Raw genomic sequence first — 23,558 nt, 5'->3', positions numbered from 1 at the left:
TGGATTTGAAATGTGATGTGAAGAGCTGTCAGTATATAGCTGGTAGCTGGCAAAAAATCAATCCCAGAAGTATGCTAGATTCTGCTCATACCGGCTTGTGAGAAACCAATTGTTAAATTTTCCAGAATTTTTAAAGCCAGTTGATTTCACTTGAAATTAGCAGATGGACGTTTTTACGCTATGAGAATTGGCAAATCCTACAAATCAGGTCCTGGGGAGCCAGTTATTAGCCTTTTATCAGCACAACCCTACTTCTGACTGGTTCTGATGTTCTCCAGAAAGGAAGAGGCCAGCATTCTCTGAGGAGGAAAGATACGATGTAGAAGGTTTGAGAATGGAGAACGTGTGTGAAAGAATCATTTTAGAGACTGAGAAAGTGAATCTAGTCAGTCAGTGGTGGAGGAGTAATAGACACAGAGCCTGTTTCAGGTTGGCAGAGTGGTTCCGACTTCCCAGTGCTCCTCTAACACTAGTGAACTTGAGTTTAATGAGGTTTGGCTGATAGGTACCACTAGGGTTTGTAGTGAATCAGGCACTCTGCCAACTACTGAAGAATACAAAAAGGAAAGCAAGGTGATCCTACCCTCCAGGAACTTAGTCTATTGGAGAAACAAGATATAGACGCCAAGGGGGAAAAATTCCTGACAGTCGAGAAAGTAAATGTAGAGAGCAACAGAACTGTGAGGAAAGCTTGTTGAAGTCAAAGACTTTCTTAATATTTGGTAGTGAAAAAGAAAAACTGGACAGGGGATCATAGCTGAAGGGAGGATTTTCCAACCTAGGGGAAATCTATTGATGTTGGAAGGAGCAAAGCGAGTGGAAGAGACTCAAGATGCTGGAGATAGCTTGGGAAAGACAAGGGAAACACTTCCTTTCGTGCGCAAAGCATAGGCTGGGGATTCAGCACAAGGGGATGCAGTCAGGGAGGATAGAAATTAGACTTAAAGAATTCCCAGATGCCAGAGGTATAAGAGGTTGTAATTGTTGGAGGAGAGAAATCCCATCGCACACCCCACAGTGTGTCTGGCCGGACTGGACTTTGTCCTTCCATCCTTCCCTCTTACCATTTGGGTCCGTTTGGGTCCGGATTGCTTTTTCTCTTGGTCCTTAAGCATTAACCTGGGAAACTTGAAAAAGTTAGTCATACATGTCAAACTATTGTTAATCACCAAGGCAACGTCTGCTCCCATAAACACTACAAATAAACTGTAATCTTCTTTTCACCAGCAGAGGGGGTATAGCTCAGGGGTAGAGCATTTGACTGCAGATCAAGAGGTCCCCGGTTCAAATCCGGGTGCCCCCTTGTGTTCTCACTTTTAACCCTTATCCACCTCAACATGATAGGTAGCAAATATTTGGTCATTTGTAAGTGTTTTCTGGGAATACAGAAATTGGTCAACTACAGGTATCTGGATTTCACATTCTAAAAAGGTCAACACCCAAATAAAGGAATTTCCGGTCCACCCAACAGGTTCCAATCTGTGTTTGGAAGTTGAATTCTTCCATGTCTGCCTGTGAGACCCTTTCCACATAAGGAAAAAGAATTTACTTCGCACTTCCTTACCTGTTTCATTTTTGTCCATTCATGCATGCAGCTTTCCAGAGGCTGCATGATGTCACAACAGACTAAACGTGGAAACATGAAAATCCAGATGTCTTTCATTTAGCCAGATATCAAAGAAATTTCTAAAGGAATGAAAGCGAAGCCGCTCCTCTCATTATTTTTAAAATTTAAGTACAATTGTTTTTAAGCATACGTATTTTCTCAACATTCAAATAAATGAAAAGCATAGCAGCTGATGGCAAATGCTTCATGGCAAATAGATGGGGGAACAATGGAAACAGTGACAGACTATTTTCTTGGGCTCCAAAATCACTGCAGATGGTGACTGCAGCCATGAAATTAAACGACGCTTGCTCCTTGGAAGAAAAACTGTGACAAACCTAGACAGCATGTTCAAAAGCAGAGACATTACTCTTCCAACACAGGTCTGTCTAGTCAAAGCTGTGGTTTTCCAGTGGTCATGTATGGATGTGAGAGTTGGACTGTGAGGAAAGCTGAGCACCGAAGAATTGATGCTTTTGAACTGTGGTGTTGGACTCTCTTGAGAGTCCCATGGACTGCAAGGAGATCCAACCAGTCCATCCTAAAAGAGGTCAGTCCTGAATATTTGTTGGAAGGACTGATGCTGAAGTTGAAGCTACAAATATTTTGGCCACCTAACTCATTGGAAAAGACCCTGATGCTGGGAAAGACTGAAGGCAGGAGGAGAAGGGGATGACAGAGGATGAGATGCTTGGATGGTATCACAGACGAGATGGACATGAGTTTGAGTAAGCTCCAGGAGTTGGTGATGGACAGGGAAGCCTGGCATGCTGCAGTCCATGGGACTGCAAAGAATCAGACATGACTAAACGACTGAACTTAACTGATTTTAACAGGTAATGGATCATCTTAAATATTTCACAATTTAAATTTCTAATCTGGTGACTCTCAGTAGATAGATATAACTATACAAACAAAACCTTTTTGGAGTCCTCAATAATTTAAGAATGTAAAGGATATTCAGATGAAAATATTTGAGAATCAATGCTCTAAGTAACCAACCAAGACAACTAATATAGGCAGAAAAGCTAATTTTCTGGAAAAATTGATTTTGGTTTTGGGTGTGTTAGTCTGAAGTGCCTGTGGAGGTGTCCCTATCACGGTTTCCATATGTTAGCTACAGCTAAGTAGAAATGTCTTAGGCTGAGATACAGAATTGGGAGTTATCAGTTTATTGATAGTAATGGAAGGTATTGGGTGGTGTGATCACTCAGAGAAATATACTGAGAAGGGGCAATGAGTAAGGAGAGAGCAACATAGCATAGTGGCTTAGAGCCTGTACTTTGGAATCAGTCAGATTCAGGATACCATTCCATCTCTACCTTTCATGATTTGTTTGATCTTGGACAAAAACACTTAAGCTTTCTATTTCCTAGTTTCCTCATCTGTAAAATGAGATTAATAATACCTAAGTCACAGGGTTGTAGGGAGGATTCAAGAAGTCACATTCCCATAAAATGGTTAACTCAATGATTAGTATGTAAGAACACTCCATATATAGTAACTTCTATTATTACTAGCATCTTGGAAACCGTAGGTGAAGAGGGTTAAGAAGATGGGACTGGTCCCAGTGTGCAACAATGTGAGGTCAAGTAAGATAAAGACTGAGGAGTTTCCTTGGATTGCAGAAAGAGTAGGTTACGGTGGACTTTCTAGTATAATTTATCAGTATACATAATTTCTAGTACAATTTCAGTCATGTAGTGAGGAAATAAACTAGATTACAGGGGTTCAAGGAATGTGTGCACCCAGGAAGTAAAGAAATAGAGACAGATCATTTCGCAGCTCTGATTTTCATGGACCAATGAAACTACTCCAGAGATGGCAGTGTTGAGATGGCAAAAAGTTGACATAGGCTTTAAAGGAACATTTTTAACAACAAAAAAGATGAAGCACGATAATCTTTTAAATTGAGTAAATGTAGCTTTGTGAGAAACACAGTATTTTCCAAATATTTCTAATTTTGTCATAGAAGAACAAAAATTCCTTCATGCCAGGATGCTGACATATGGAAACCATTGAGGTAGACTTCATTTGTTCAGCAATCATCTGCCACGTATTTATTGAGTCAGGCCCTATGCTGAATGCTGGGGATATACTGTTGAACAACAATAACAAAGAAACATGAACTCAGCTTTTACTGGAACATATAGACTAACTGTGGGGGTGGGAAGTCATTCAGCAAAGTCATGAAATACATATTTAAGAACTGAAATAAATACTATGATGGGAAAATACCTTTTAAGAGAAGTCAAAGTAAAATTTCTCTAAGAAAAAGATATTTAAGCTGAGATCTGTAAAAATCAATAGATGTAAAAATGAAACACTTTACATCGTATAAAAATACACAATGAGGGTAGTCAGGCTAGAGTATGCCAAGCACATGGCTATTCAGGAGCATATATGGTATCTGGAACAAAAAGGCCAACTCTGCAGAGCCAGAGGGAACATGGTGCAAGATGAGGTTAAGAGGCAGGACAATGCTAGATCAGGCCATGATATGGATTTTAACTTTCATTCTGAGAGTACAGAAACCATTGGAGAATTTTCAGGAGAGTGACATAGTAATATTTACATTTCTGAAAAATTATTTCTGGCCATTATATGAAGACTGAGTGGACGGATGAGGGAGAAATAGAGGCCAAGAGACCTATTATGGAGCTTCAGAAGTAGTTTAGGCAAGAGATGGAGGTGGCTTGGACCAGAATGTTAGTAGAGGAGATAGAAGTGGATAGACTTGAGAGACGCTGAGAAGGCCGACTGAAAAAACTTGGGCAGGAATCCCAGAGTCACACCTAGATGGATGGTGGTTCCATTTATCAAGAGAGACAAAAATGATAATGAAATCATATATTCAGAAACACATGGAATTCGGCTAAGTGGAGAGAGAGAGAAACTGGTAGCTAGAGAAACTGGCAGGAGCAAGTGAAGGATTTAAGAGTGAGCAGGATGATTTATAAATGTATAGATTTAGAGACCTCTTAAAGTTGAAGTGCTCCAGAAGTTAGCCCATGGTCTCTTTTATTTACACTTTCTTCTTTTTTAATTCATCCACTATCGTGGCTTTACTTATATGCTGACAACTGCCAAATTTCTATCTCCCTCTTTCTGGAACTCCAGGCTAATATATCCAACCTGCTATTGAAATCTCTCTTTTTTGGCCTAACAGACATCTAACTCAACATCTCCAAAACTGAACTGCTACTCTTACCCCCAAAGCTGTTCCTCTCACAGCTTTCCCCATCTCAGCTGATGGCAACTTGCTCAGACCTCAGGCTTTGGAAACATTTTCTCCTCTTTCTCTTCATCTCAACATTTTGTTGGCTCTATCTCCAAACATATCCAGAATCTGATCACATTACAGTACTTCTACTGCTACCATTCTGGTCCAAACCACCACCATTTTTATTTTGAGTTATTGCAAGAGCTTCCCAAATAGGTCTTCTTACTTGTATTTTTGTGTTCCCTCCCACAATCTAGTCTCAATTAGAGTGATCCTTCTGACATATTAGTCAGATCATCTGCTTACAACTTAATGATTTCCAGTTCAGTCTGTAAATGTCAAAGTCCATAGTGATGAACAGAGCCCTACATGATCCAGTTCCATTACTTCTGACCTTCATTCTATTGCTTTTCGTTTCACTTACTCTGTCCAGTCATTCCTGGCTTCCTTGCTGGTCCTCACATTGTTCGGGCACAATCCCACCTTAGAGTCTTTCATTGGTTGAGGACTCTGTCTGGACTGCTCTTCTTAGACAATCAAATTGCTAACTCCCTCATCTCCAAATCTTTGCCCTAATGTCAACTTCTTCCATAAAGCCCACACTGACCGTTCTATTTTGAACTGCAATTTGCCCCTCTTCCCACTTCCAGATTCCTCTTACTTTTTTTCTACTTTTGTTTTCATAGTACTTATCAGCATCTAACATACTATATGTTGCCATTATTACGTCTAACTAAGGGTTCGCTCAGTCGTGTCCGACTCTTTGCGACCCCGTGGACTGTAGCCCACCAGGCTCCTCCGTCCATGGGATTCTCCAGGCAAGAGTACTGGAGTGGGTTGCCATTTCCTTCTCCAATTACGTCTATGGTTCAGTATCTAATACCCACCTTCCTCACCACCCTGACTGGATGTAACTTTCATAAGGGCAAGAATGATCTGTTTTGCTCTGATGTAGTCTAGCCTGTGCCCAGGATAGAATCTGGAATCAGTAGTCTTTTAATATTTGAATGAATGCACCGACAGGAAGAAGCCTGAAGAATGGGAAAGCCTGAGGCAGGGAAAAGAATGATGAATATAGCAAGATATAGAAAATACAAGTGGGTTTGGGACCAAGCACACACAATATGGAATTATCTGTAGCCCTACAATGGCACCTCTCAGTTGTATCACATCCTAATGAAACCATTTCCAGCTCTTTAACCCTCGCCCTCAACGCCCGTGCGTTCAGGTTAAAGCGTCTGCCTCCAATGCGGGAGACCTGGGTTCAGTCCCTGGATCGGGAAGACTCCCCTGGAGAAGGAAATGGTAACCCACTCCAGTATTCTTGCTTGGACGGAGTATGGACGTTCCATGGACGGAGAAGCCTGATAGGCTACAGTCCACGGGGTCGCAAAGAGTTGGACACGACTGAGCGACTTCACTTTCACTTCACTTTAGTGTCCATCTAAGTCCCTGGCACACAGTGTTCAGAAAAGGTTGTCCGATCAATTAAACCAATGTTTCTGTGTCCCAAACAACTACTCCCGAGCTCCTATCGAATGTACTCTCGGTATAATTCTTTCTGCAGCCTTCAACCCCCTACACCGCTCACTTCGTATCGCGAGCTCTAGGAGACGTCCCGCATTTATGACGTAATAAGACAGCGCCCTGGGGAAAGAGGCCGATTGAGTAAACTCCGGATCACGTGCCCAGATTGGGCGGGGCGTTGGAGTTCATATCCCAGTGTCCTTTGTATCTACTTCCTTTTTGTCCCTTTCCGGCGTTCAAGATGTCGAAGCGAGGTGAGGTTTTGACTTTGGAAGATCCTTCGCCATCTGTTGTGCTGTGGCAGCTGGCCTTGCCGGCAGCGGCGGCCGTGGGCAGCTGGGGCGATTTGCTCTGCTCGAGGCCAGAGAGGGCTTGGAGGGTTCATCGGGAGAGCACCGGGAGAGCCCCTGAAAGTGACGGGGCCGGCTGGAGGGTTGAGTTGGCAGGATCCAGTCGTGACTCTAGATCGAACTCTGCTGGTTCACGCCGGGTCACCACTGCAGTAACGGGATTGAAGTTGGACTGACTTAAGCCCCAGTGTGGGCGGCTTGTGCAGTCTCCCACCCTGCAGGAAGAATTGCGTGGTGCAAAAGTTGGATATAGAATTGAGTCTTCCAGGCCAGTTAGTTTCAGTCTAATGTCGTGGTAGTGAGGACTTGGCTATTGGCCTTGAGAAGTGGGTGGCTCATGGGTCAGGGAGTGTGTGGATTCCTAGAGAGAACGAATCTACATCGTGCCGTTTCGCAAAGCATAGCGAGTGAACTTCTACTTTAAGCATGTGAAAGGGACTCCGAACCATGACTGGGCAGTTACCTCCTGTTTCCCTTCCTACTTACAGGACGTGGTGGGTCCTCTGGTGCGAAATTCCGGATTTCCTTGGGTCTTCCGGTTGGAGCCGTGATCAACTGTGCTGACAACACAGGTGAGACCTTCGGCTGCCCCCTGCCATACTCACCCTTTTAAAAGCACTCAGTGGGCCTTTTGCTGATGACCCGCTGAGCCGTCAAGAAAGGGCAGAGTGAAAACACCGCTTTTGGGTGAAGCGGCAGCATGTTGTGTTGTTTTGCTTCAATCGGTGGTGTGACAAGGTGTTCCACCTAGTGGGGACTGTCTGCTTGGGAGTGTGATGGAGGAGGTGGTGTTGGAAAATCGCAGCGCTGCCTGATTGGCCCTCAAAAGTAGTCTCCATATTTGTTTACATTCTTTTATAGGAGCCAAAAATCTGTATATCATCTCTGTGAAGGGGATCAAGGGACGATTGAATAGACTTCCTGCTGCTGGTGTGGGTGACATGGTAATGGCCACAGTCAAGAAAGGCAAACCAGAGCTCAGAAAGAAGGGTGAGTAGAGAGATGGAATTCTCCTTTTGGTCTCTGGACAGTTGAAAGATTTCTCTCATTATTGGAAAAATGGGACAGTAATTTTGCCATTCTCTTAAAGCTTGATCTAGTTCACAATAGTTAACAGACTTGTCTTACATACCTACACCTTAAATAGAAGCAAGAGCCCTGTCCTACTGGGATTTGAAGTCCATCCACATGATTCCTTCCCAAGCTGTCTCCTTTTAGCTCTTGTTTTTCTGTTCCAACTTATATTCCTTCCTTTGTGCCTCAGATTCTTGCTGTGTCCCCTATCTGGAATATTCTAATTCTAGTCATCTGCTCATTTCCTTCTTGACACCTCTCCTTACCCCATTCTCTCCCCTTTCCCAAATAACCTTGAATCCAGGTGGTAATTTTTGTATATGACATTTAGGGTTGTCTGCTCTGTGAGAGCAGATAATTGTCTTTAGTTAGTTGCTGATTCCTTGGCTACAGACTAGGTGGTACCAGGTTAGAGCTCAGCCTTAAGACCTGAATCACCCCAGGCAAAAGTTTCTTTTCAGGAACTAATTTGAAAGGGAGTAATGATACATACAGAAAAGGAAATGGCAGCCCACTCCAGTATTCTTGCCTGGAAAATTCCGTGGACGTCGGAGCCTTGTAGGCTACTATCCATGGGGTCGCAAAGAGTTGGACACGACTGAGCGACTTGACTTTTCACTTTCTAATGATACATAGATGAGATTAACTCAGGGTTGTGACTGAACAAAAAGTTCAGTGGTTATTTCTAAATCTCTTCTGATAGAAACTGAAACCTGAGGCTGCTCATTGCCTAATTGTGGACCACCCCATAACGTTTTCCTACTACATGTATGGATTAGGGGTTGGGGCTGAGACAGTGCTGAATTGTCTGGCTTTACAGCTTCTGATGTTCAGTGCACTTGACATTCCAGCTTTGTTTTGACCTCCAGTCTGCACTTGGGGACTTGGTAGGCAAGGAAAAACCATTGCAGTTAAGCACTGATAAAGCAGTGTGTTGATCAGGGTCAGCATGCAACTGGACAGGCTGTCCTCCTAGAACACTTGCTGGGTCTGGTCTGTGGCCTGGGAAGCTGTCAGCGAAGGGCAGAGCAGTTATCCATCACTGTGGGTGAGATGGCAGCAGGGCATGCTGTCTGTCTCAATCAGTTGTGGGACAGACCAGAGAACACTCTTGTTTTAAAACTAGGTCTGGCTTTCCAGCTCTGTTACTTTATTCTGCAGGCCTTGTTTCTTCTAAATGATACCGTTAGCCCTTGAACAGCATGGGTTTGAACTGCACGGGTGCACTTTAACACAGATTTTTTTCCTGCTAAATATATATTACTGTACCACACAACCTGCGGTTGAATCAGCAGATACAGAGGGTCAACTAAAAGTTACAGATGGGTTTTAGACTGCACATTATAATGTGCAGAAATGTGGGACAGGACTGGAAATCCAGAATCCTGAATTCATATGACCTTATTTGTTAGATTCATTTGTGAGAATTGCTAAATACATAAGGATCCAATGGAGAGTCTCAGTCAGCATGACCTGTCACTCAGTTTCTATCCCATTGTTAAAAACTCAAAAGACTGTGAACACAATACTTGTTTTAAGAATAGCCAGCATCCCTGTCCTTAAAAAATCCCCTATTTCTAGTCTAATCTTAAAATATGGGGCTTCCCTGGTAGCTCAATCGGTAAAGAGTCTGCCTGCAGGGCAGGAGACCCGGTTTGATCCCTGGGTCAGGAAGATTCCCTGGATATAGAAATGTATAATCATTTATAGTGATTGTGTTCTGTGCACGTGCCGTGAGATATTTAGGTTAATTCACAAAGTTTGCCTATTAAAACATGTGCCTTGCAGTATAAATGGCATAAAGTGCTAATTTTATATCACAGTTTGTACTTGGAGGTCTTGATAGAAATGAGGATGGAATATTTATTGTGTAATGAGGAGTTACTGGCTTGGCCTTTCTAGTATGAGGAAGGTCTGTTTCTCATTTCTATGACATTGGGATTTTAACAGTACCTACCTCTTGGGTGAAGTAGGGAAATGTATAGAAAGTGCTTAACAAGTTTCCTGTTGGTATGTTGCTGATCTGTACTCCCAGAGTACAGATTCATGCTTGTAAGGAAATGCTTATAGTTTGAACTTAGAAGTAAGGTCTTTTCTTAAGGGGTGATGGATATTTATTCTCTTTCGCACTTGATTTTAGGAAATGAAAAAGCTAATGAGGATGCATTCTGTCCAAATGGGGAATGTTGGGAAGCTAGACAGGTGTAAAAACTGCTTTCTCATGGTGACATTGGTACTTGACAGATTTAATGACAACTTTTTTTTTTCCCCACTCAGTACATCCAGCGGTGGTAATTCGACAACGAAAGTCATACCGGAGAAAAGATGGTGTGTTTCTTTATTTTGAAGATAATGCAGGGGTCATAGTAAACAATAAAGGCGAGATGAAAGGTAAGAAAGAATCCACGTCTTTGTTCAGCTTGTGAGATTTGATGATTCACCTCAAGAAGTGTGCAAGGAAAGGACCGTTTGAGCTTATGCATCGCTTCATTCTTTTATGCAGGTTCTGCCATCACAGGACCAGTTGCAAAGGAATGTGCAGACTTGTGGCCCAGGATTGCATCCAATGCTGGCAGCATTGCGTGATTCTTTGGTGTATTTGTAAAAAAAATAAAAATTATTTGCTCCCAATGCTTGCCCTCCTGTTTGTTTCTACATGTTACTCTTGATACCACCTAATCCTTACCTGCATTTTTAGTTCTTAAATTACAGATGATACATACTCTCTGGTTACAGGTTACCCCAGGTAACTGCCCTGCAATTAGAAAGGTATTTGAGATAAGGTACAATGTATGGTCAGATCCTGGACACTCATTGACTTCAAGGAATGATGTGAATAGGGACACCCTTTGGGGTACACGTGTATATAGTGTACACTTTGCAGTTACAGGTTTTCTTTGGGTAAGTTGGTGCATGAATGCATTTATATTTATAAAACCTAACACATGGTAATTGTTCTCATGAAAGATGACTAAGTTGTTAATATCAACAAGTCTTTTAATTTTTCCTATCAAAACTATTTCGACAGCATACATCTTCCAAACCCTAGCTTGAGAATAAAAGATGATAGAATGTTAACACAGCAGGCTAATACCCTTTTTCCTCCCCCAAGCCATGAGAGTTGATTTAGGTGACATGCAATGGCAACCCACTACAGTACTCTTGCCTGGAAAATCCCACGGACGGGGGAGCCTGGTGGGCTACCGTCTATGAGGTCGCACAGAGTCGGACAAGACTGAAGTAACTTAGCAGCAGCAGCAGTGACCTGGGTCTAGATCTTGTGACCCCATGGACTGTATCCTGCCAGGCTCTGTCCATGGGATTCTCCAGGCAAGAATACTAGAGTGGGTTGCCATTTCCTTCTCCAAGGGATTTTCCTGACCCAGGGATTGAACCCTGGTTTCCTTCACTGAAGGCTGATTCTTTACCAACTCAGCTACCAGGGAAGCAGGCATAATGCAACCTTTTTGCTTTTGTATAATAAACAGGCTTCCCTCAGCTCACTGGGTAAAAATCTGCCTGCAATGCAGGAGACCCAGGTTCTACCCTGGGTTGGGAAGATCCCCTGGAGAAGGAAATGGCAACCCCACTTCCAGTACTCTTGCCTGGAGAATCCCATGGACAGAGGAGCTTGGCAAGATACAGTCCATGGGGGTTACAGCAGTCAGACATGACTTAGCAATGAAACAACCAACACAATAAACTAACAAAAGAATTCCTGAATTTGTTGCCTCATTTGTGAAATAACACCAGTTTGTATGATGAGCAGAGGAATTTGTATGAGGCCATTTGTAAAGCATCTATATAAAGGGAAGTTGGGGAAGTAATCACTTAAACAATAATTGGAGAAAATGACTTCATGTTTTGCTGTATCCTATTATATTAGCCCACCAAGCTCCTCCGTCCATGGGATTCTCCAGGCAAGAATACTGGAGTGGGTTGCCATTTCCTTCTCCAGGGGATCTTCCTGACCCAGGGATCGAACCCAGGTCTCCCACATTGCAGCCAGACGCTTTAACCTCTGCACCACCAGGGGGAGCCCTCATAATATACACAAAATTAACCAAAGGGAAAAAGTATGGTAATATGTATCAACTTACTGTTTTGATGGATTTTTAAATTTATCAGGAGGAGGTATATTAGCTGGTGAATTGGGTAGGGAGGGGAGAAGTGATCTAAGTGGATATACTGAAAGTCAGGAGGTAAGTTCTGGTTCTTGATCTGCCACTAAATGAATTAGGAAATATGCCAACATTGTCGAGCTTCCAGTTGCTCAGTCATGTCCGACTCTGCGACCCCATGAATCGCAGCATGCCAGGTCTGTGTCCATCACCAACTCCTGGAGTTTACCCAAACTCATGTCCATCGATGATCCAGCCATCTCATTATCCTCTGTCATCCCCTTCTCCTCCCGCCCCCAGTCCCTCCCAGCATCAGGGTCTTTTCCAAAGAGTCAACTCTTCGCATGAGGTGGCCAAAGTACTGGAGTTTCAGCTTCAACATCAGTCCCTCCAATGAACACCAGGACTGATCTCCTTTAGGATGGACTGGTTGGATCTCCTTGCAGTCCAAGGGACTCTCAAGAGTCTTCTACAACACAATTCAAAAGCATCAATTCTGTGCTCAGCCTTCTTTACAGTCCAACTCTCATATGACTACTGGAAAAACCATAGCCTTGACTAGACGGACCTTTGTAGGCAAAGTAATGTCTCTGCTTTTGAATATGCTATCTAGGTTGGTCATAACTTTTCTTCCAAGGAGTAAGCGTCTTTTTATTTCATGGCTGCAATCACCATCTGCAGTGATTTTGGAGCCCAAAAAAATAAAGTCTGACACTGTTTCCACAGTTTCTCCATCTATTTCCCATGAAGTGATGGGACCAGATGCCATGATCTTCGTTTTCTGAATGTTGAGCTTTCAGCCAACTTTTTCACTCTCCTCTTTCATCAAGAGGCTTTTTAGTTCCTGTTCACTTTCTGCCATAAGGGTGGTGTCAACTTACTGTTCTGTAAAATGCGAGTTGGAAGTAGATGCTGTCTGAACTGATCCGTTCAGGGTTCAGGCTTTTCAAAGGAACTGGGTTTGGGAAATGTACATAACAACGTGGGAGCAGAGAACCTTGTTCTTAAAAGCAGCACGGGGAGTTGGGACCGACTGCGCTCACAGCCGCATTCGGTCATCCCGCTTCTCTTCAATCTCTGATTCCTCTTGCATAGTTCCCTCCTAGACATCCCTCACCTCGGGACCATGCAAGCAACTACCCCCACATCCCTGTGAGGCTACCGCGTAGGATGGGGACAATAGGGTTTGTGTCCCCTACTGTGACGCCGACGTGATGTTTAATTCCACGTCACAATGTGCCGGGGAGCCTCCACCTAGGACACTCCGCTTCTGCCAGAAAAGCCCTCGGAGGCTGCGGTGGTCTGGATGGCGCACCTTTGCGCGTGTCCTCTGCGGCGGGAGAAGGGGTTCATTCTGGATGGGGTGGCGGTGAGCACCATGGCCCGCTCCTACGAGCACCTGAGGCCCAAGCTCTGGTCGGCGATTCCGCCCTACAATGCGCAGCAGGACTACCACTCCCGCCGGTACTTCCGGAGCCGCGTGGTTCCGCCCATCCTGCGGAAGACTGATCAGGTACCCGAGCCCCGCGTAGGACCCGGCTATCTGCGCCCACAGAGCTTGGCCCAGGTGGCGGGCTGACTTCCCAGATCCGGGCGTCTCATGCCAGCGCCCTCACCACCACGGAGGCTGCCCGATTTGCACCTCTCAGCTTTCTGGATGAAACTCCAGAATTGCTGGAGGCAGGAGACAGGTGTTGAGCGCGAACTTTCTGAGCTCACCTTCCATGCCTGAATTTGAGAATGATCTCATTTCAGATCTCTGCGAGCCTCTGCCAAAGAAATCGGGTTCGTTGTCCTTTTTGGCGTCACGGATTCACCCTTTGGGGTGATCTCTTGCCACAAATTCTCAAAGCCCGACCGTCCGAGGCCCACTAGGCGAGGTGCCCTCGGTCCGGTGACGGACGTAATGCGACCTTCTTTGAACAGACTGGAAGGAAACCTCCCAACTTACCCAGCCCTCGCTTCTACTTAGTTGCACATCCCCTTTAGGGGATCAAAGATTCTGAGGCTATTACAGGCTGACGGCTCCAATTTTTTTCAACATTTTTGCTTCCTGTATTTGTGACTATTAATACATATCAGTGATACGGGGAGAGGAGGACTGAATGCGGGTTATTCTGTGAACATATCTTGGAGTTTCAGTGGTCCCAGGTGATTGTGTGTGCGCATGTGCGTTCGTTCAGTGCAGGCCCACGGACCCACATCGGTGTGTGCCATATTTGGGTGTGTTCGCTGGCTACTCATGTAATATTTATAACACGAGGAAACAGAATCTGGGTGAAAACTCCAGAACTCAAAAGTTCGAAAAATAATATGATGTACATACTTTTGAAACTATGTTCCATTTTGTAAGTTTTCTTTAATCGTCACAGCCACTGTTTGTGGTAGGTATTATTTTCATGTAAGTGAAGATCGTGTTTACTGAAATTTGCCAGACCCTTTATTTGAGGCCAGTTTATGTCTCACTTCAACCTCAAAGCACTGTCGAGGAAAATGAGCTCCAAAAAAGCTGTGTCTCTGACCTAAGGTCTTGTTAGGAGCAGAACTGGAATTAGAACCAGTCTTCCCTGATAGTTCAGACAGTAAAGAATCTGCCTGTGATGTGGGAGACCTGGGTTCAATCCCTGGGTTGGGAAGACCCCTGGAGAAGGGAATGGCTACCCCTCTCCAGTATTCTTGCTTGGAGAATTTCATGGACAGAGGAGTCTGGCAGACTACAGACTATGGGGTCCCAAAGAGTTGGATAGGACTGAGCGACTAATGCTTTCTCTGGCATTAGACACTGAGCCTGTAACTACCAAACTACAATGCATCTCGCTGAAAGGCAATAGCTCACCAAGTATATTTAATCTGTCTGGCCCTTTTACCCCTGGGCTCTGACGTCTCCCTCCCCCAGCAAGACAGGAGGCAGGGGTTGGACTGTGCTTTTTTCGGCATCATGGCTGACAGTCTTCTGCATTTTCTCTCTCACAGGATCACGGCGGTACAGGAAGGGATGGCTGGATAGTGGATTATTTCCACATCTTCGGGCAAGGACAGAGATACCTCAACAGGAGAAACTGGGCAGGGGCAGGCAAGTGCCACCTCCCTTTGCAATCTCATCCTGATCTCACCTGGGAAGAGTGGTGTGCCTTCCACAGTGAGAGAAACTGGGTCCTAAAGAGACCCGGAAGGGAAAGAGACCCAGCGACTGACTGCATCCTCCCGTTTTCTTCTCATGCATGAGCAGATGGTGTTACAGTGCTCCCTGATAGTTAGTTATTGAGCACCCACTGTATGTCAGGTGCTTTTTACCCTCAGAATGTCCTCAGTTACAGCCAGGGAAGTTGAGTTTCAGAGAGTTAAAATGATTTGTTAAGAAGGGTTGGAGTTCCCTGGTGGCTCAGTGGTAAAGAATCTGCCTGCCAGTACAGGAGACGTGGTTTCAGTCCCTGCTTTGGGAAGACCCCCTGGAGGAGGAAATGGCACCCCGCTCCAGTATTTTTGCCTGGGAAATCCCATGGACAGAGGAGCCTGGCAGGCGCTAGTCTATGGGGTCGCAAGAGTCAGACACGGCTTAGCAACTACACCACCACCATCACCAAGAAGGGCTGAGCTGAGATTGAAATTACACTGTTTCCAAGGAAAGCCTGTGTTCTCATCGCTCCCAGAGCAGACTGTGTCCTGCTCACTCTGCAGGCCCAATTTAGCAGCAGTAGGAAAAGGGAGCACTGAGAGCTGTTTTTCTAGAGCTGTTTTTTCTGGCAGGGTAAGCCCTCCTCCTACCCCACCTAGTCAAATGATCCCTCGCACCATTGGCCAAATTGAGCTCATCTGTTTTCTCCAGATGGGTCAGAGACAAGGGTCAAATCTTCTCAGTTCTCCAGGGTGCAAGGCAAGTTCAGCCATGCCCAGAACTTTCTGGCCCTTCTTCTCCCAGCACATATCATTCATGCTACCTCTGCATGCTACCCTAGTATGAGGACTGGTTTCCAGGATGCCATCTGTCTCCTCCACCTCATCCACCCTTGGCTCTTCAGGACTCAGGGTTCAGAAGGGACATGGGAGCACCGTGGCTATAACTGAGTGAGCCTCCTATACCAGCCAAGTGGGAGTAGGGAAAACAAGAAAGGGCTGAATACAGGCTCAGGCCTCTCTCTCTGTCCCCCAAGGGCATTCTCTCCAGCAAGTGACCGGGCATGACCACTATAATACCAATCTGAAAGCAACCCAGGGGTTCAATGGTCGGTTTGGCTATCGCCGGAACACCCCAGCCCTTCGCCACTACCCATCTGTCTTTGGAGAGATCACCCGGTTCCCTCTGTTTTAACAGCAGCTCTTCTCCTCATGCTCTTCCACCTGAATTTCTAAGACAGAAGTGTATAAGAACTCTCAGTGTTATTTGATATTAAAACTTCTGTGTAAGTGCCTCAGTGTGCTGTCTCATCTGGAAAGCTAGTTTGTCCACCCTCAGCTTCTCTACCCTGTGGAGGAGGTGGGAGGGGAAAGGGTGTCTCAGGCTGTGCCCTTAAACTCCATGTAAATAGAGGGCCAGACTTGAAAGGAGAAGCCTCTGGTCTCCCCTGTATAAGGAGGAAGCACACTACTTAAGCCCTCAGAAACTCTTCTCCAGGCATCAGGAGGACCCAGATCAGAAGCTACCTACTGTTTCCATCAAGAACAGAGCAGGCAACGTGGCCACAGGGATTGTTGGTTGTCCTGAGAAGTTCCTGATTTTTCTGGATCCTCCCATCCAAAAGAATTGATGTCTTCCTCCTCCTTCCCACCCTCAACTCATCACGAGGCAGGGGATGAGCAGGGTGATATCTGGAGCTGAGGATCATGACACAGTAATATGGTGTTTGTGGAAGCTTTCTCTGCTAATGCTATATCAATTTCCTTTTCAGCTGGTTTCCAGTGTGTCAGTTTTCAAGTGCCCCCACCCCTTTTATTGGTGGCCAAGAAAAAAGCCAAAGCAGATTCCAGATACAAAGGGAGTGGAGCTTTAGAATTACAAAGCTTGCAGGAATTCTATGGTGGGTGGAAATTGTTTGTGTTGAGTCACCATAAGTAGACGAGGAAGACATCTCCAATAGGCCCTGGGGGTATAGCTCAGGGGTAGAGCATTTGACTGCAGATCAAGAGGTCCCTGGTTCAAATCCGGGTGCCCCCTTCCTTCTTTACCATTTTACATCCATTAAATACTTCACTCCCAGCCCCAGGATGACTAGAGGAGGAAGACAAGAACTCCCAAGGGATTCTTGTCCAGCTAAACTAGTTACTTTCGTATTCCAAACAATGAGGATAAATCCCTGGAGGATTCCACTGGTCTTCAATTAAGACAAAGTCCCTGAGGAAATTCTTAGATCTGAGAGCTGTGATTACAATTTATCGATATGATGTGTGACAGAATAAAGATAAAGAGGTTGGTATAACATATATAGTTGAGCCTTACTACACACAAGGCTGCGGTGAATTAAAGGATGAAAGAGATATCCCACGTCCAAGGTAAGAGAAACCCAAGTAAGACAGTAGGTGTTGCAAGAGGACATCAGAGGGCAGACACACTGAAACCATAATCGCAGAAAACTAGTCAATCTAATCACACTAGGACCACAGCCTTGTCTAACTCAATGAAACTAAGCCATGTCCATGGGGCCACCCAAGATGGGCGAGTCATGGTGGAGAGGTCTGATAGAATGTGGTCCACTGGAGAAGGGAATGGCAAACCATTTCAGTATTCTTGCCTTGAGAACCCCATGAACAGTATGAAAAGATAAAATGATAGGATACTGAAAGAGGAATTCCCCAGGTCAGTAGGTACCCAATATGCTACTGGAGATCAGTGGAGAAATAACTCCAGAAAGAATGAAGGGATGGAGCCAAAGGAAAAACAATACCCAGTTGTGGATGTGACTGGTGATACAAGTAGGATCCGATGCTGTAAAGAGCAATATTGCATAGGAACCTGGAATGTCAGGTCCATAAGGTGAATGTGAAGTCCCTCAGTCATGTCTGACTCTTCAGGACCCCGTGGACCGTAACCTACTAGGCTTCTCCTTCCATGGGATTCTCCAGGCAAGAATACTGGAGTGGATTACCATTTCCTTCTCTAGGGGATCTTCCCAACCCAGGGATCAAACCCAGGTCTCCCGCATTGGAGGCAGACACTTTAACCTTTGAGCCACCAGGGAAGCCTATGAATCAAGGCAAATTGGAAGTGGTCAAATAGGAGATGGCAAGACTGAATGTCAAGATTCTAGGAATCAGTGAACTAAAATGGACTGGAATGGGTGAATTTAACTCAGATGACCAGTGTATCTACTACTGCGGGCAGGAATCCCTTAGAAGAAATGGAGTAGCCATCATGGTCAACAAAAGAGTCCGAAATGCAGTACTTAGAGGCAATCTCAAAAATGACAGAATGATCTCTGTTAGTTTCCAAGGCAAACCATTCAGTATCACAGTAATCCAAGTTTATGCCCCAACCAGTAACGCTGAAGAAGCTGAAGGTGAACGGTTCTATGAAGACCTACAAGACCTTTTAGAACTAACACCCATAAAAGATGTCCTTTTCATTATAGGGGACTGGAATGCAAAAGTAGGAAGTCAAGAAACACCTGGAATAACAGGCAAATTTGGCCTTGGAATGCGGAATGAAGCAGGGCAAAGACTAATAGAGTTTTGCCACGAAAATGCACTGGTCATAGCAAACACCGTCTTCCAACAACACAAGAGAAGACTCTACACATGGACATCACCAGATGGTCAACACCGAAATCAGATTGATTATATTATTGCAGCCAAAGATATATTGATTATATCTTTGCAGCCAAAGATGGAGAAGCTCTATACAGTCAACAAAAACAAGACCAGGAGCTGACTGTGGCTCAGATCATGAACTCCTTATTGCCAAATTCAGACTTAAATTTAAGAAAGTATGGGAAAACCGCTAGACCATTCAGGTATGACCTAAGTCAAATCCCTTATGATTATACAGTGGAAGTGAGAAATAGATTTAAGGGACTAGATCTGATAGATAGAGTGCCTGATGAACTACGGACGGAGGTTCGTGACATTGTAGAGGAGACAGGGATCAAGACCATCCCCATGGAAAAGAAATGCAAAAAAGCAAAATGGCTGTCTGAGGAGGCCTTACAAATAGCTGTGAAAAGAAGAGAAGTGAAAAACAGAGGAGAAAAGGAAAGATATAAGCATCTGAATGCAGAGTTCCAAAGAATAGCAAGAAGAGATAAGAAAGCCTTCCTCAGCGATCAATGCAAAGAAATAGAGGAAAAGAACAAAATGGGAAAGACTAGAGATCTCTTCAAGAAAATTAGAGATACCAAGGGAACATTTCATGCAAAGATGGGCTCGATAAAGGACAGAAATGGTATGGACCTAACAGAAGCAGAAGATATTAAGAAGAGGTGGCAAGAATACACAGAAGAACTGTACAAAAAAGATCTTCACGACCCAGATAATCACGATGGTGTGATCACTCACCTAGAGCCAGACATCCTGGAATGTGAAGTCAAGTGGGCCTTAGGAAGCATGACTATGAACAAAGCTAGTGGAGGTGATAGAATTCCAGTTGAGCTATTTCAAATCCTGAAAGATGATGCTGTGAAAGTGCTGCACTCAATATGCCAGCAAATTTGGAAAACTCAGCAGTGGCCACAGGACTGGAAAAGGTCAGTTTTCATTCCAATTCCAAAGAAAGGCAATGCCAAAGAATGCTTAAACTACTGCACAATTGCTCTCATCTCACACACTAGTAAAGTAATGCTCAAAATTCTCCAAGCCAGGCTTTAGCAATACATGAATTGTGAACTTCCAGATGTTCAAGCTGGTTTTAGAAAAGGCAGAGGAACCAGAGATCAAATTGCCAACATCTGCTGGATCATGGAAAAAGCAAGAGAGTTCCAGAGAAACATCTATTTCTGCTTTATTGACTATGCCAAAGCCTTTGACTGTGTGGATCACAATAAACTGTGGAAAATTCTTCAAGAGATGGGAATACCAGACCACCTGACCTGCCTCTTGAGAAACCTATATGCAGGTCAGGAAGCAACAGTTAGAAGTGGACAAGGAACAACAGACTGGTTCCAAATAGAAAAAGGAGTACGTCAAGGCTGTATATTGTCACCCTGCTTATTTAACTTATATGCAGAGTACATCATAAGAAACGCTGGGCTGGAAGAAGCACAAGCTGGAATCAAGATTGCTGGGAGAAATATCAATAACCTCAGATATGCAGATGACACCACCCTTATGGCAGAAAGTGAAGAGGAACTAAAAAGCTTCTTGATGAAAGTGAAAGAGGAGAGTGAAAAAGTTGGCTTAAAGCTCAACATTCAGAAAACGAAGATCATGGCATCTGGTCCCATCACTTCATGGGAAATAGATGGAGAAACTGTGGAAACAGTGTCAGACTTTATTTTTGGGGGGCTCCAAAATCACTGCAGATGGTGGTTGCAGCCATGAAATTAAAAGACACTTACTCCTTGGAAGAAAAGTTATGACCAACCTAGATAGCATATTCAAAAGCAGAGACATTACTTCGCTGACTAAGGTCCATCTAGTCAAGGCTATGGTTTTTCCAGTGGTCATGTATGGATGTGAGAGTTGGACTGTGAAGAAAGCTGAGTGCCGAAGAATTGATGCTTTTGAACTGTGGTGTTGGAGAAGACTCTTGAGAGTCCCTTGGACTGCAAGGAGATCCAACCAGTCAATTCTGAAGGAGATCAGCCCTGGGATTTCTTTGGAAAGAATGATGCTAAAGCTGAAACTCCAGTACTTTGGCCACCTCATGGGAAGAGTTGACTCATTGGAAGAGTTGACTCATTGGAAAAGACTCTGATGCTGGGAGGGATTGGGGGCAGGAGGAGAAGGGGATGACAGAGGATGAGATGGCTGGATGGCATCCCGGACTCAATGGACATGGGTTTGGGTGGACTCTGGGAGTTGGTGATGGACAGGGAGGCCTGGTGTGCTGCGATTCATGGCGTCGCAAAGAGTTTGACATGACTGAGCAAGTGAACGTAACTGAACTGAAGTATTCTTCTTCTCCAAGAAGAGTCTATTTTTCCCTCAAAGTCCTTTCTACTGCTGTTTCTTTTGGTTTGGGATTCTTGTGTTGAGAGCATTCACCAATTAACTCCGTAGGATAAAGGCCATTGGAAACTCTGTGTTCTTGGGTAGGGCTTGCTGACTGGTGAACTTCCTTGTGAGAAACCCAATGCTGAGCAGCTTTTTCATTTGGGAACTTCCAAACGTCTGTATCTGTGGATCACTATCCCCTACATTCCTCAGGTCATTTAGTTTCTCCATAGAAAAATTCTGCAATCTCCAGCCTAGAATAAACACATTGATGCTATCATTTGGGGAGTAGGACAGGGAGGAGGAATGGAATTAGTGATCCTGTTTTTTAATAAGCAGACTTTCAGTTAATCCCCACCGCAGATTCTGAAAGCCCTTGGCCATCCAACTGGAACCAGAGGAGTCTCTCAGGTTCAGTCTCTTCAACAAATCGTTCACCTCTGGGATTGGAAATACAGAGATTAAAAATCTCAACTGCTCCTTATACAGACTTTCACCAAAATTCCCTATTTGCAGCCCACCTGGTGGTGCCAAGTTCCTGGTTTTCCCAGGGTTCCTCAACTATCAGTTCTCTTCTCTGTTCCTCTCCACAGTTCTCTCTCTTGGAACCCGGGTTCCATTTTCTGTCTGTATGGATTTGACTAGTGCCTCATACAAGTGGAATCAAACAGTATTTGTCTTTTATGTCTGACTTATTTCACTTAGCATAAAGTGAGGATTCAAGATTCCTCCATGTTGTAGCAGGGGTCATAATGTTAGGGAAAACATGGACTGAAACCATCTACCCTGGTCAGGCACCATAGTAACCATTTGCATGAGCTATTCTACAACAGGAGATTTTGGTAAGAAACACAAAATTAACAAGCCACCACCAACTGAAAAAAATTTGGCAAAGGTCAAAAGGAGATGCCACATGTCCTACCAACCTCCCAGAACCCTCCTTGTTGGAATCTGTCTTGGCTGAGCAATGTGTGTGCCACCAGGATGGAAGGACCCTGAGTCAGAATGATTGGCCAGAGACAACCTGGAAACTTATCCCCTCGCCGTAAACCTGAGACTGAGAGCCACACAGCAGAGCAGGCTTCCTGGGTTCCCTTACCCTCCTGCTCTCTGCCTGGGCATCCCATCCCAGTAAAGCCTCCTGCTTTGTCAGCAAGTGCGCCTCTGTGGACAGTTCATTTCTGAGTCACTTTTGAGACTAGAAGGGGTCCTCCTTCCTGCAACAAGAATTTCATTTCTTTTAAGTTGGTGATTGCAGCCATGAAATTAAAAGACGCTTACTCCTTGGAAGAAAAGTTATGACCAACCTAGATAGCATATTCAAAAGCAGAGACATTACTTTGACAACAAAGGTCCATCTAGTCAAGGCTATGGTTTTTCCAGTGGTCATGTATGGATGTGAGAGTTGGACTGTGAAGAAGGCTGAGTGCCGAAGAATTGATGCTTTTGAACTGTGGTGTTGGAGAAGACTCTTGAGAGTCCCTTGGACTGCAAGGAGATCCAACCAGTCAATTCTGAAGGAGATCAGCCCTGGGATTTCTTTGGGAAGAATGATGCTAAAGCTGAAACTCCAGTACTTTGGCCACCTCATGGGAAGAGTTGACTCATTGGAAAAGACTCTGATGCTGGGAGGGATTGGGGGCAGGAGGAGAAGGGGATGACAGAGGATGAGATGGCTGGATGGCATTACCAACTTGATGGACGTGAGTTTGAGTGAAATCCGGAGTTGGTGATGGACAGGGAGGCCTGGCGTGGTGCAATTCATGGGGTCGCAAAGAATCGGACACGACTGAGTGACTGAACTGAACTGAAGGCTAAATTTATATATACATATATATGTATACATACATATATATACATGGAGAAGGCAATGGCACCCCACTCTAGTCCTCTTGCCTGGAAAATCCCAAGGATGGAGGAGCCTGGTGGGCTGCAGTCCATGGGGTCACTGAGAGTCGGCACGACTGAGCGACTTCACTTTCACTTTTCACTTTCATGCATTGGAGAAGGAAATGGCAACCCACTCCAGTGTTCTTGCCTGGAGAATCCCAGGGACAGGGGAGCCTGGTGGGCTGCCGTCTATGGGGTCGCACAGAGTCGGACACGACTGAAGTGACTTAGCAGTAGCAGCATATATACATATCCATATACACAAATTTATATATACATATATAATATTATGTATATATTATATACAATAATATATAATATATAATAATATATACAATATAAACTATATGTCAGTATATAATATCTTTATATTATTATATATAATAATTTTGTTTAATATTATAATATAATGTATAATAATATAGTATATATTTGGGGGCTTATTGTATATTTTATGCATAATAATTATTATATACACTATATACTTACATACATTACATTATATTACATTGTAATATACATATTACATTATATAATATATAATGATAATATATAATATTATATATATATTCAGAGGTAGAATTGCTGGGTCATATGATAATAATTCTATATAGATAATTTTTTGAGGAACTGCCATATATCCAGAGATATTTTTGAATTATTTATACCTAATGGGCTTCCCTGGT

At 44.2% G+C, this 23,558-nt stretch overlaps 2 protein-coding genes and 2 non-coding genes across 4 annotated transcripts; all 4 read left to right on the top strand.

Moving 5' to 3' along the window:
- On the top strand, nt 1,232-1,303 carry TRNAC-GCA. Its single transcript has one exon. It is a non-coding gene; the product is annotated as a tRNA-Cys (tRNA).
- RPL23 (ribosomal protein L23) lies at nt 6,503-10,411 on the top strand. The gene is made up of 5 exons (XM_005693732.2): nt 6,503-6,610; nt 7,195-7,278; nt 7,568-7,696; nt 10,058-10,171; nt 10,284-10,411. Exons 1-5 carry the CDS (start codon nt 6,598-6,600, stop codon nt 10,364-10,366), a joined length of 423 nt encoding a protein of 140 aa, XP_005693789.2. The 5' UTR covers nt 6,503-6,597; the 3' UTR covers nt 10,367-10,411.
- Nucleotides 13,183-16,264, top strand: C19H17orf98 (chromosome 19 C17orf98 homolog). The gene is made up of 3 exons (XM_005693731.3): nt 13,183-13,414; nt 14,875-14,974; nt 16,053-16,264. Exons 1-3 carry the CDS (start codon nt 13,208-13,210, stop codon nt 16,208-16,210), a joined length of 465 nt encoding a protein of 154 aa, XP_005693788.1. The 5' UTR covers nt 13,183-13,207; the 3' UTR covers nt 16,211-16,264.
- On the top strand, nt 16,982-17,053 carry TRNAC-GCA. The gene has a single exon. It is a non-coding gene; the product is annotated as a tRNA-Cys (tRNA).

The sequence above is a fragment of the Capra hircus genome, chromosome 19 (genome assembly GCF_001704415.2).
Source record: "Capra hircus breed San Clemente chromosome 19, ASM170441v1, whole genome shotgun sequence".
Lineage (NCBI taxonomy): Eukaryota > Metazoa > Chordata > Mammalia > Artiodactyla > Bovidae > Capra > Capra hircus.
This window is presented reverse-complemented; position numbering and strand designations above follow the sequence as displayed.